Below are 13,503 nucleotides of genomic sequence, written 5' to 3'. Positions count from 1 at the left end.
TATATATATATGTGCATACATATACACACTGATTAACACAGTGAACATGGCCATTGCCATGCAGATAGGACCTGGTTACCAAGGGAGCAGACGGTCGTCTGCAGGCCATTCAGTCAAAACTCAACCCTCTTGTTCAAACTGCAGCGACCCGACTGCGAACTCAGCCAGCATCCGCAGCCTAAACCCACTTCCTGCTTCCTACTTCCTGCTTCCTGCTGGAAGTCCAACACCAGCAAGAGCTCCAGGAACGTGGCGCGACGACCTCGGCCCACCTGCTGGTCAAGTGCAGCATTTTTTTGTTCTGTTTATTTTTTGGAGCAGCACCGAAGCAGCAACGTGATCGAGCCGATCAGGTAGCGCGGCAACACTTAGGGTACATGTTAATCAGCCTGGTAATGAGTCTCATTAGCACGAGGAGAATCAGCGGAGGATGAATAATTCAGCGGGAGAGTCGACTCGTGTTGCCAGGAGCAGCGACTCCAGTTACTGAGGAACCCCGACAAGCAACACGCCAGGTAGCGGAGGCTGTTTTCTCTCTCTCATCATCATCATCATCATCATCATCATCATCATCTCACACATCAGAGGAAGGTAAGCAGAACCCACAACAAGGCATTATTTGAGAAAAACTGTGAAGGATGGAACTTTTAAAAGAAGCAGCAATACAGGGTTAGGGTCACCCTGAAAGCATAAAATAAATAAACAAACAAACCAAAGTGAAAACAATGAACCTGATGCACTTGAATATCCGAGTAAACAATAAAAACACCTCAGCTGCATCACAGTTCTGGCCACTGGTCCAGCTCCCACGCTCGCCAGTGTCTTGGAAGGCCTGAGTGGTTTTTAAACAGGCCCAGAAACGCTTGGACACCCTCGCTACAAAGCCAGTGGGGCCGAGAAAACAGCAGCAGGAGCTCAGCCTAAAGAAACACACGACGCAGCGGAAGGCCGGCAGAGCGCGGAAGTGTTTTCCGAAAATGTGTTTAATCATTGCAGCAAAACATCCGAGATGAACAGGCGTGACGGGCCGCAGCCTGGCGTGACATCACTCCCCATGACTGGAAATATTTCAAACCATCATGTTTCACACTATACGCCTTTGCCCAGCAACCGGTGTTATACTCGGCGTCATTTTCAAAAGAAGGATGAGTCATGCTGGAAGATTCGCTCATATCTCATCTATTTCAAATACAAAACTCGTTGACACTGCAGAAATGTGCACCCTTTGTGACGTCACAAAGGGTGCACATGTCTGCGTTTTCAGAGAAACACGTCTTCGTGCAAACGGGGCCTAAATGTGCCTGTTTTCTGGAAGCAAGCCCAGCTGAGTTTTGGGAAAATCGATCACGCAAAGCTGCTCCATTGGAGTCGTGGATGGAAAATTCAGCCCTGGAAGGAAGACGTGACCTTTAAAGTCCTGGAGCTGCTGCTGTTTTTCTGCAAAGCAACAACAAGAAGCGTCCTGTGTCACACACACACACACACACACACACACACACACACACACACACACACACACACACACACACCTGCATTCTTCCATCTGCAGCATCAGGGTCACTAAGAGTCCACCGCATTCCGCTACACGCTATTGCGAGCATGCCTTGCTAAATTAGCAGGGAAACGCATTTATTTTCAGCCTGGTGAGGCAGACAGGAAGTTCTCGCTGAGGTTCCAGGTTCAAGCTGTACAACAGGCCTGGCCTCGGGGCACCGGGTCGGCTCCGTCAGTCCGACTTGGGCTCAGTGCGTCGGAGACAGAAAGAAAAGAAACGGTTTTGTTTTTTTTTTCATTATTTGTGAGACGGACAATCGAGGCCCACATTCCACCAGCGGCTGTTGCCACTGTGTGAGTTTACAGCCAGAGAAGCTGAGAGAGTCTTTACGGTTCAGATCCTCCCCTCCTATTGTCGGCTCCCTTTCAGCACCAACATGCCTGACAAATCCGTGGCTGCCGTGTCTAATAAAGTGGCCGCAACCTTGGAGACACTTTACAAAACCATTGTGCGATTCTGTGTGACTCATTCAGGCTTTTTCTTTTTTTTTTTTTTTTCTGTCTTGTTTTCTTCTCTGGCCTGCTTTCGACTCCAAATGTAAATGAAATTAAAGCCTCGTCGCGACTGTTGACTCGACTCAGCCGGACCTCCAAGTCAAGCGGCTTTTTGTGCCATTAGATAAAGAGGCTTTGGGGTTTTGTGTTTGTTCTCGGTGCAGGAGAGGTTTTACAGCAGAGGAAGATAAATGTTTTGTCTTCAGAACCCGACACCGTCACCATGGTGACTCGTGCTAAACACAAAACCGGTAGACGGCGGCTTACGCTCAGAGTTTCGGTAGCCTGTTTACTCATTTCTTCCTATGTATTGGATATTAAGTCACACTTTTTTTGAAATGGAAGACAACAGTTCACATAGAGGGTCCTGACTGGAGTCTTTGCGCAGACACACAAGACAAAGAGGAAGTGATGCTCATGTTTTTTTTTTTCACAGATTGGACATTTCACTGCGGACGGGCTGAAAAATATTTACCTCGAAACAGACAAAACGGCAAAAAGCCGACAATGTCAAAAGGTGGTATAAACAGAGAAGAAACCACAGTTCCCAGTACCGAGCTGGTCTGTGGCTCACAGATCTATGATTCCCTGACGCTGAGGAAAAGAGGGACCATTAAAACGCAGACATAAAAGAGGACAAAGAGGTTTAACAGCTTGCTGATCTTTTCAAACTGGGAGGCGGAACCGGTTCGGGAGTAGGAAGCCAGACTTCAATCATCGGAAAACTGTTTATCCTGTCCGCTGAACAAGTTGTTTATGAATTCAAGTTCAGCTGTCCACCAGAGAAGAAGCCTGCAACTGAGCTGAGCTGCAGGCATCATATCATCACATCACATGCAAACAGACATTAGGCCAGCTGCTTAAAAAACAAACAAAACAAAACTTCACTCGGCACGGTGTTAAAAACTGTTATTGTCCAATAAAAATACACATTTGGAAACAACGTCAACATTCCTTCAGTTGACTCCTCAGAGAGGATTCAAGTTCATCTTGTGCTTCATTTGCTTGGTTCACTTTGTGCTACTCACAGTTCTGAAAAGTCAGCCCCCTTTGTGACGTCACAAAGGGCATTCCACCTTGATTCTTTTCCCTTCATAACAGACAGAAGGTCCAACGAAGCCCTGAGTTTTAGCAGGAGACTTCAAACAGAGGGCTAAACACGCTGTTCTCTCCAGATTGGACTTGGACTCGCCGGCAGAATCTGGGAGCGTTGAGTTCCAGTACGTTTCCAACCGGCTCCCACCACCTCTATCGAGTTAGCGTCGAAACCTGCTTCACTCACATTATCTCCAGTGATGAGAATCAGCTGACACTCGTCCACTTAACACCGCCGCGTTTATCTGAGGCGGGTCGGTCACCTCCACAAAGCACCGTCTCACACACGTCTTTCAACACCTCGACTGCACTTTCACAGTGCAAAGACATGGGACTGTGGAGGCAGCGAGGGCTCTCTCTCTCTCTCTCTCTCTCTCTCTCTCTCTCTCTCTCTCTCTCTCTCTCTCTCTCTCTCTCTAGCTGTGTTTTCATTACTCCTAGAATCGCACAAAACCTAAATATCGCAATAAAAAATCAATGGTCATGGAAACACCGAAACTTGGTAAAAACGCTCAAGTGTGGCTCAAAGGTTTCAACGCTCTCATGCGGTGGTTTTTCCCGACGTAGACGTCGATTACAGAGGGACATCGCAAAAGTGTCATGGAAACAGTTTCTTCGCATTTATACATCACCAGATGTGACGTACGGGGTCACGTGACTAGTTCACTTCAAGTGAACGGAATATTTTTTTTTACAAGTAATCGAAGAGAAAAAATAATACACAACCATCCTTGACAGCAAACAGATGTAAACGAACAAAAGCAAACGTAATTCGAATTTCATGCGATTCACAACATTCAATGGAAAAACCTGCAAGAGCAAAGCACATTGAGCGCCGTGGAGCTCTGGTGCAGCAGTGGGTCGAACCACCTGGTGCCGCCTGACTGAGAGGTTTCCCTCAGAAGGAGGGTTGAGGGTTGAGGGTCAAGGGTCGAGAGTCGAGGGTCGAGGTGTTACCTCCACTGGTGCAGGGCGAAGCCGGGACACTGCTCTCCACAGGCGGCGCAGGGTTGTCCTCTCTGCGGCTCGTCTGCAGGGTTCGGCTGGAGACAAACAGGAGGAGCAGAAGTGAGCGAGGACGGCGAGGAAGGAGAGCTTCCAGAGTATTGCAGCGCAGCGGGTAGGCAGGTGTCACTTGAAAATATTTCTTTATTCATTCATTCATTCATTCATTCATTCATTAGTTCATCACTGCTTCTCCTGCACTCAGCCAATCCCAGGTCATCGCTGGGCTCCACAGAAAGACACACAATCAAAATATAGAATTCCCAGTTGGCCTCACATGCGTGTTTCTGGACTGTGGGAGGAATCCTGAGAACTGGGAGGGAATCATTGGGACACAGGGAGAACATGCGATGAGACCCCAGACCTGGTAATCGAACCCACAACCGTTCTGCTGTGAGGCGACAGTGCTCACCTGCACCACTGCGCCGCCCAGTTTTGAGCATCGTCATTGTTTTGTGATTCAGGACGTTCAAGAAGTTTATTTGCCACCAACTCGTGCTGGATGTGCAGTGGAATGACAAAAGTGGCAACGCTTACACGAGACAGCAACAGCAAAAACAACATTCACATCTTGTGTACAATGTGTTTACTCGTGCAGGCACCAGATCTGACCACTGAACACTGGAGTCACTAAAAACTACAAGTGGCATCCTCCATCATCACACATGAGAAAGAGTGCCGTGATCCACGCCGTCCCCACGCATCACGTTCGTGTGACTGCCGTCCGCGAGACGTCCGTATAGCAACGGCGGCCACTGGACAACCTGTGGCCACGGAAACCTGCGCATTATTTGTTTACTTACCCCCCCCGCCCCCAACCCGCCGCGCGACCTACCGCTCTGCCGGAGTTTCTCCTCCTGTTGCGGCCGAACATGACCGGGCTGCTGATCCCTGGACGGCGGAGGCGCAGCCGGCTGCACGTTCACTCAAGCCGGGGATGGACACTTTAGGAGAGCCGTGCGTGCGTGCGTGCGTGTCAAAAAATAATAGTAATAAAATTTCAAAATAACTGACTGACAAACTCTTCAGTGAGACGCGCCGAGTTTGCTGTGCGTGTCTCCAGCAGCAGCAGCAGCAGCGCTGTTCCGGATCGCTGGCTCCACCCACTCTCCTCTCACAGCCAATAGGAGGCGGGGAAATAAAAACCACTCTTTAAAAAGAAAAGCAGGTATAAGTAGCGATGCGCTTAATGACAGAGTGGATGAGCTGCAGCCGAATCCCCTGCAATCACGCAAGGAAGGGATGCTGTTATTTCACTCGTGTCCAAAACAGCTTTTCTCCTCCAAATGTCCAGTTTCAGTCCCAAAGAGAAAACGTCAGCTGCCTAAACATAAAAACACACACAAAAAAAAACACACAAAAAAAAAAAACCCACAAAAGAATAATCACCAGTTTGACGTAAAAATTCAAATACTACAACTGCAACTGCTGGACACTCGCTGGTCCTCCTGAGCATCAGTCTGGTCTCAGTGTTGACGCCTCACAGGAAGCGCCTGCTGACTGTCTTGTCTTGCTTCCTGGTGGTCCAGCTGCATTGACTCCTACAAGTCATCACTGCCACAGAGCAGTGCAGAGCATCATCATCATCATCATCATCATCATCATCATCATCATCATCATCATCATCATCATCATCGCCACCATCACAAGCAGCAGCAGCAGCAGCAGCAGCAGCAGCAGCAGCAGCAGCAGCACCCTCGCTGAGAGAAGAGCTGCTGCTCTGAGTCACAGCAGCGCTTCTCTTCTGCTTCAGCCTGATTTATTTCTGGACACGCCGGTTGGGAGCGAGGCTGGAGTTCCTCTCCAGCTCTGCCTCAGCCTCTCCAAAGCACCGTTGGTGGGCTGCGTGGCAGCGATGAACTGCTCTTCTGGGTTGTTGGGGTTTTTTTTTTTTTTTTGGTTTTTTTTGGAGAACGGCCCTTGTAAATCCACATACTGTACGTGCTGCAGCTCAGTTTGTACTGAACGTCCAGAGTTTCTGAGAAGAGTCTCTGAGCTGAGCTCCAATCTTCTAGCTGACACAGATGATTTGTGTTCTGTAGTATAGGTGCATTTTGTTCTTTTTGTTGAGTTGTTTAATGTAGTACATCAGAGAGGCCAGGTCTGCTTTCACTGTAGGGAAGACATAGACACTTGACAACATTTACAGTGCTACAACCTCCAGAGAGCCAAGCTGACACATCCATCCATCCATCCATCCATCCATCCATCCATCCAACCAACCAACCATTTTGTATCACCACTTCTCCTCCTCTCCTCCGGCTGTCTTTGCACTTTATCGACTGCAGGGACTCAAATAGAAACACATCCACACTTACCTTCACACCTACGGACAACTTACAGAGAGAGTTGCCAGTCAGCGTCGTGCACCTGTGTGTGTGTTTGGGATGTGGGAGGAAGCCGTTTGTCGGCGCTATTTAAAAAGTCTTGACAAACCAATTGGTTTGTTTTTGTGTAGTTGATGACAGTAACTGCACAAAACCCAAACAACAGTCTTTAAGTCGAGGGTCTTGGGAAATGTCGTCATCAGAAGACTCTTGAAACATTTGTTGGTAGTTGTGGTTTTACACAATATTAAGGAATGTCAGAACAGTTTTGGAGGGAACAGAAGATGGCAGTGCGGCTCCTCCTGCTACCAAACTGACGGCGCGAGACGGATGTTTGCTTTGTCTGCGGGAACGATCGGAAAACCTGGAGACGCACGGCTGGAATATGAACAGACGGAGGGAAAGAAAGAATCCTGGCCTTGTTGCGCAACAGTGACGTGCGGGGTCAAGTGAAGTGAGAGAGAGACGGAAAGCGAAAGAAGAAACACTCAAGACTCTCTCTCACACACAGACACACACACTAAACAGAATCAAACACAAAGAGAGACAAACAAGTACTGTATATGTGTGTGTGTGTGTGTGTGTGTGTGTGTGTGTGTGTGTGTGTGTGTGAGGTTGACTACAAAGGCTCAGTTCAAAGTCGGCACCGATTACCTCCTGAAATGATGATAATGACACTGGAGGAAGTTCCCACTCTGAAGTTCAATGTGATTAGCTGTTCACCAGCTCCATCCGTCACACAAGGACCAAGTGGCAAAGCTCCAGTGGCGTCAACTGACATTTAGGAATTTAGAAGTTACAGGAATAATACATACATATGTGCTGTATATATGTAAAAGTGTTGGAATTCCAACACTGTGAAGTTTCGATCTGATTATCTCACATGTCTGGCCGCTGCACTCTGGACCTGCAGACGTCTGTCTGGCCCAATTTGGCTTTAAAGGTCGGTCGCGCACACACACACACACACACACACACACACACACACACACACACACACACACACATACACACACACAGGAGGACGTGGCGTTCAAAGCTTTTTTGCAGGAATGTCTCGTCAAGCCCTGGATGCACAGCTGATCTGCCACCGGGCTGCTAATCTGTGTGGGAACAGACACACACACGCACGCACACACACACACACACACACACACACACTCACACATTGATTTGCACACCTGCTGGGTTGCCACTGCAGATCTATGCAAAGCTTTGACAATATTTTTGATATCTCACTTGTGAAATGACTGCACACCCACACTGAGTTGCAAAAAAAGTGTTTTTCTCCTCTAGAATTCAGTCGAGGTTCCGAGGTTTCCGTTCTGCATTGGTTCCGGCTGTTTGAGGGGTTTTTCCGCCTCCTCGGGAAGAACCTTTTTCCCTCATTTTCTCACGGGAGGTTTTGATATACGGTTGCATTTCACTGCCGTTGCCAAACCCCTCGTCCATCCATCCATCTTCTGTCAGCGCTCCTCCTGCACTCTGGGTCGCTGTGGCTGCTGGAGCTCATCCCAGCTGTCCTGTGGTGGAGGGGGGGGTTGCGTCCTGGACAAGTTGCCGCTTGATCACAGAGGAAGGGCCACCAGAGAACCTGGAGAGGACCCACAAAGACACTGGGACAGCACGCACTGTTCATTCAATAAAAGCTTTTAGTTTTTCTTTTCTTTTTTTAAATTGTATTTCCATTACGCACAGCTCCAACTAGGGACAAATCATCAAAATCCAGAGTTGATGGAAACACACACACTGAATGAGACCTCTGAACAGCAGTCAGCTGATCTACTGTCAACAACTTTTTACTGCAATATTATTAATGTCGGCCCTCCCTGTTCCTCTCTCTCTGTGTGTATGTCTGTGCATGGACTGTGCTGAGAGCTGTGATTTGCTGCTAAAGACCCAAAAAGCGGTGCCAAAGTATCATATAAAGTCTAGTGCAATACTCCACGGCGCTGACGTGCAATGAAGCGTTCATGGTCGTCCTGCTGCTTTGTGCTGCTTTGAATCTGTACGTGTAGTTTTGGTGCTTTTCAATGAGCGAAATCTGAACTGATGACGTCAGGTCGGAAACCTTCCGGTTACTGGTCGGAAAGGCAGCACGGACACCTGTTGTTAGCATCGTTAGCTGATAGCGGCTGATTACGCAAGTCACAGAACAGATTGGTTGGATTCTCCAGCTCATTTTTGGAGGCCAATTTTCCTGACCTTGTTGTGTCTGCGGCGTTTGCCTCCTGCTCCAAACCACCAGCTCTGCAGCTTGGGGGCAGCGCAATGAAAACCATTTACCTTTCAAGCGGCATTCTTACGGAAATGCATCCTGCCCAGTTTCTTCCTCCGCCTTTCATCATCATTTCCAGACACTTAGCTGAGACGCGGCTCACCTCCGAGGTTGAGGGCCGTCGCTGCGGCTGCAGTTGCACTTAAAGCTGCTGTCGCAGACGCTAATCTCCATGAGAAGCTAAACACACACACACACACACACACACACACACACACACACACTAAACTGTATCAAACACAAAGGGAGACACATTACTCATCTGTCAGCTGTACACATTACAGGTATAAAGGTCTGTCTAACGACAACTGATTTGTGCCCTCCGCCCCCCAAAATGATCATTTTCTGCTCCAGCGGCTCCAGTTTGAAGCGGCTGCAGTTCAAATCGCAACGGACAGAAAAGCAGCGGCTCATCCTCTCAGTCAGTGTCTGCGCACCAAACCAGATGTGCCAGATTATTTTTTTTCCCTCTCCACCCACGGCTGAGACACATTATCTCCTGGAACAGGACAAAAAAAAAAAAAAAAGCTAAATTGCTGCATAATGTCCTCCGAGTTCAGGTTCATCTGAGTTCCTGTGCACATTGCAGTATCAGATACTCAAAAACAAAAAGAAAAAAAAGTGGAATGTGGGTGAGAGTCTGGCAGCCAGAGGACACGGTGTAACGTTAAACCCACATCCGGGCCTGCCGAGAGGAATAAATCACAACTTTTATCTGTGAGGGAGCCGTTAATGTGCAGTGAGGCTGAGATCCGCTCAGATATGTTTCCCGCCAAACCCCGCCGGAGGAACCCCTGATTTTCAGAGGTCGAAACGCAAATTGAAACCGGCGGTCACCCATTTGGCCAGACAGTGGAGCCGCCTCGCTGCTGTCGAAATGTCTGAGCAGGAGGGACGAAGGGGAAAAAAGAACTTCTCTGCAAACTGACCCCCTGAAAGTCTCTTAATCTACTTCTGTGTCGCGCACTTTAGTTTAAAAAGACTTTTGATCTAGTGGCAACAGAACCAAGAAGACAAAAAACAACAACAACAACAACAACAACATGCAGTTGGCTGATAAGAGACAAATGTTTGGAGAGTGACGCAGAAACTTTCCACAGAACAAAGAGTCTGACTCTGATGGCTGCAGCTAAAGTGACATCATAGCTGTGGGGAAAAAATGGGATGCTACACTTTGAACACACTTCCTTACCATTAAAGGCAACAATTTTTTAAATATTGGGTTTTTAAAGAAGTGAAACAGGTACATTTAGGCCAAATTGGCTGGTTTATTTGCACTTATAATTTCTAAGAAATGTCACCAGTGAGCAGATAGATGGAGATGGATGAGGACCTCTCCACGGCCAAATACGAATGTTACATATTAGTAAATTAATACACAACAGTTGTTTATCTTGGGGACTTCAAATGCATTTGTATTTTCCTCCAGACAATAAAAAAAAGCTTTGAAAACTTGTAATAACAAGCCATCAGGACCAGGTTTATGTGCCAGACATTTTATTGTTCCCTCCCTCGTCACTGTCTTGTCTGATCTCATACATAAATCACGACATTCAGCGGCACAAAACTGCTCTTGTACAAATGACGCAGTCGTGACAAACACATAAATTAATGTCTTCACAAGAGAGCTGCGTTGCCAGTTGGTCGGCGTTAAAGAGGCATTATTAAGGCATAAGCTCACTACAAATATTTTCAAAAAGGAGAATTAAAAAAGGTTAAATAAATATAAACTGAAGCATACATAGTGACACATTACATTGGAACAACAATACCTTTTTAGTGACCTGATAACCACACAAACAGAGAAAAAAAAATATAAACTTATAAAGATACTAGCATGTACATCAATATCCTCACAATAAATCCCTTCATTTATGACACCTGAGATCTTTAGTCGGCTGCATCAGGACGAGCTGAAGCCTGTTTGTGAGACACAAAATCTTGTGTTTGTGAATTCCGTGTCTTGGAAAACATTCCACTTGGCTACAGCAGCGGGCTGAAGCTGCAAGAATTCCCTTTTTTTTTTGGCTGAGTAGGCACCGGAAAAATAAAAAAGCACCAGAAGGAGGCCGACGGAGGCGGCGCCGGCGGCTCATCGAATCACGGCGCCATGAACTGGACATAAAACATAAAATAAGAAAGAAAACGTTTCTGCAGAAAATCTCCTTGTTGACAAAAAACAAAACCATACATTTACAATAAAAAAAAAAAAGTACCCTGATGATGTCACGATGACACTACGATCACTATGTACAGTTTGGACAGAGGGCTGGGGGACAGACGACGGTGTGGGGGAGGGGCCAGGGGTGAGGTACGTGAGGCAGCAGCTGGACAGAGAGGGCGCCGCCGGGCTGCTGAAGCTTGCGAGAGGTGTCTCCAGTGCACCGCGTCTCCGGAGGATCCGCCAGGTTTTCATCGCAGGCCTGAGGTAACGTGGTTGGTTTTTTGTTTTTTGAGCGGCCAGAGGGCGAAGCGACCTGTCAGAGGGCAGCGGCTCGCACGCGGTGTTTGATCCTCTCTGATGTCTGGCAGCCGACAGTCTCCAGAGTCTGAGGACCTACGGCCTCCTCCTGACACTCGGCTGCTGCGTCCGATTGTCAGGAGGAGTGGATGTGGAGCAAATTGTTACGAGAGATAACGTCAGAAGGATTCAGAAGAAGCTTCCATCTGGCATGTCGGGTAACGACGTGGTGCCGAGTCGACACCGGGACGCTTTTTCTCCTCCCCAGCAGTGCCTTAGCGTTGCACCTGATCCTGGTATTTAACGAGGGTGCAGTCGGGTTCACGAGTGCAGCTGGACCGAGGCTTGCGGCTGCAGGCGGCGGCTGAAGGGGTGCATGCTGGGTAGCCTGGACCCAAGTGTGGCGCTGCGAGAATCTGTGGACTCGGCCTCTCGGACTGAAACACATTCTCGGCGGATGAGCTCACTCGCACGCGGTATTGAACTGAGAAACGAGAAAATCTGCCACGTGCGCGCAAACATGCGAGCCAATCTGGGCCGAAGTGACTGGAGACACCTCCCTGCATGGGAACGTCAGGTATTGATCAACACGGAAATATTGCGGTGCTGAAGGAAGTGGGAGGCACAAGATGGCAAGAAAAATGTGAAAAATGTCGCTGCGAATGATAAAAAAAAGAAAGAAAATAAACATATATTACAGTTCAATAACAAAGTTAGACTACAATAAATAAAATATTCATCTCATGCTATGTACAGTACTTACAGGTTACAAAGGCATTTACATTTTACACACAAGGGATTAATAACAATAACAATATATATATATATAAAACAATGGCGTCACGTGAAGGACAGGTTTCAGTTCTTGACTCGACTGTAGCACCAGCGGAACAACACAGCACCGGGAGAAAACTGCAAACAGGCACAAACACCAGAAGTCAGTCGACTAATCCAGTTCACAGGAAGACGTGCCGTGCATGAGCAGACAGCCAGTCAGAGTTAAGAGGCCCAGTGAGGGAGATTTAGCACCCTCTAGTGGTCAGAGGACACACAGTTGTTTATCGAACTAGCAAGTGCTTGTTCGTCCCCATTGCAGACCAGTTGGTCCCTTTAAAATTCACACACTGAGCCTTAAAACTCTTATTGGTTATTAACATTAGTGTAGGTGTAAGTAGTGTGCGTAAGTTATGCAAGTAACACAACACACTGAGCTCCCACCGCTCCCCTCACCTGCTTGACGTTAGCTGAGCTCTTCAACAGCCACCGGCAGCCTGGAGTCAGAGGACGGCGTGCATTTACCACAGTAGCCTCCACACATTCCTGACACTCTGCTGCCACCCTGTGGACACAAGGTGAACTTTGTCAGAATGAGCTTACCAGTACTTTCCCATTTCTTTTCATTTTTTTTTCATTTTTTTTTATTTTTTATTTATTTATTTTTTTTTTAAAAAAAGAGGAAATCTATGTGCAGAGCCCAGGAACGAGAGGGAAAGCTCGCTGTGAACTGGATGAATTAGAGTTTGAGATTGAGTCAAAAGAGGCTGTCAGTCGCAACATATGTGACTGGCTTGGAGCCACAGAAAGAAGAGATTCAATGAGACGCCAACGTCCATACCTGCGATTTCTGTATGTCAGTGACCACGTAGTTTCCCTCGGAGGTCCATGCGGTGTCGTCAGCCACCTTCAGCCCCGTTCCTGTCAGGTCGATCCTGAAGCGACCCTGAGCCGAGGACACACACACACACACACACACACACACACACACACACACACACACACACACACACCGGTCAGTCAGTCTGTCACTGTGACCTCTGCTCTCTATGAACCCAACTGGTTCATGGAAACAAATCTAAAGCTATCAAGAAATATTCTGCCTGCTTCGCGCTGCAACTTGGAGGACTTTTTTTTAAGACTCTCCTCAGTGCTGAGTGTAGAAAGCGTCCTGCAGTACTCACCTGCGGACAGCCAGCGGCGCTGTAACAGTCTCCAGCCGTGGCAAACGGGACGTTCTTGCCCTCCCGGGTGAAAGCGAAGCGCCAGTCCATAGCTGAACAAATGGGAAGTTTGTCAGGCCACACACACGCACACACACACACACACACACACACACACACACACACACACTAAACAAAACACCCTCTCTGAGGAGGCTCATGGCCTTGAAAAACAAAAAATAACAAAAAACAAAACAAAAAATAAAAACCCTGGTCTTAATTGCAGGGTCAGCCTTATATCAGCATGATGTCATACACTTAGAGCGCCCCCCCCCCCCCCTCCCTCTCTCT

General features: G+C 47.7%; 2 protein-coding genes across 3 annotated transcripts in view; both read right to left on the bottom strand.

Moving 5' to 3' along the window:
• prickle2b (prickle homolog 2b) overlaps positions 1-5,184 on the bottom strand; it is a 74,758-nt gene extending 69,574 nt beyond the window's left edge. The window contains exons 1-2 of the mRNA XM_076014270.1: positions 4,985-5,184; positions 4,102-4,187 (exon numbers count right to left, since the gene is read on the bottom strand). Of these exons, the coding sequence (XP_075870385.1) occupies positions 4,102-4,187; positions 4,985-5,023 (125 nt within the window). The 5' untranslated portion in view covers positions 5,024-5,184. The remainder of the gene's footprint in view (positions 1-4,101; positions 4,188-4,984) is intronic.
• Positions 5,185-10,234: 5,050 nt separating this feature from the next.
• adamts9 (ADAM metallopeptidase with thrombospondin type 1 motif, 9) overlaps positions 10,235-13,503 on the bottom strand; it is a 43,192-nt gene continuing 39,923 nt past the window's right edge. For both annotated transcript variants that reach the window (XM_076014134.1, XM_076014135.1), the window contains exons 37-40: positions 13,174-13,265; positions 12,831-12,935; positions 12,446-12,554; positions 10,235-12,127 (exon numbers count right to left, since the gene is read on the bottom strand). In XM_076014134.1, the coding sequence (XP_075870249.1) occupies positions 12,456-12,554; positions 12,831-12,935; positions 13,174-13,265 (296 nt within the window). In that variant the 3' untranslated portion in view covers positions 10,235-12,127; positions 12,446-12,455. The remainder of the gene's footprint in view (positions 12,128-12,445; positions 12,555-12,830; positions 12,936-13,173; positions 13,266-13,503) is intronic.

Source organism: Nelusetta ayraudi, unplaced genomic scaffold, assembly GCF_046127955.1.
Source record: "Nelusetta ayraudi isolate G7.1 ecotype Tasmania unplaced genomic scaffold, CSIRO-AGI_Nayr_v1 ptg000168l, whole genome shotgun sequence".
Taxonomy (NCBI): domain Eukaryota; kingdom Metazoa; phylum Chordata; class Actinopteri; order Tetraodontiformes; family Monacanthidae; genus Nelusetta; species Nelusetta ayraudi.
This window is presented reverse-complemented; position numbering and strand designations above follow the sequence as displayed.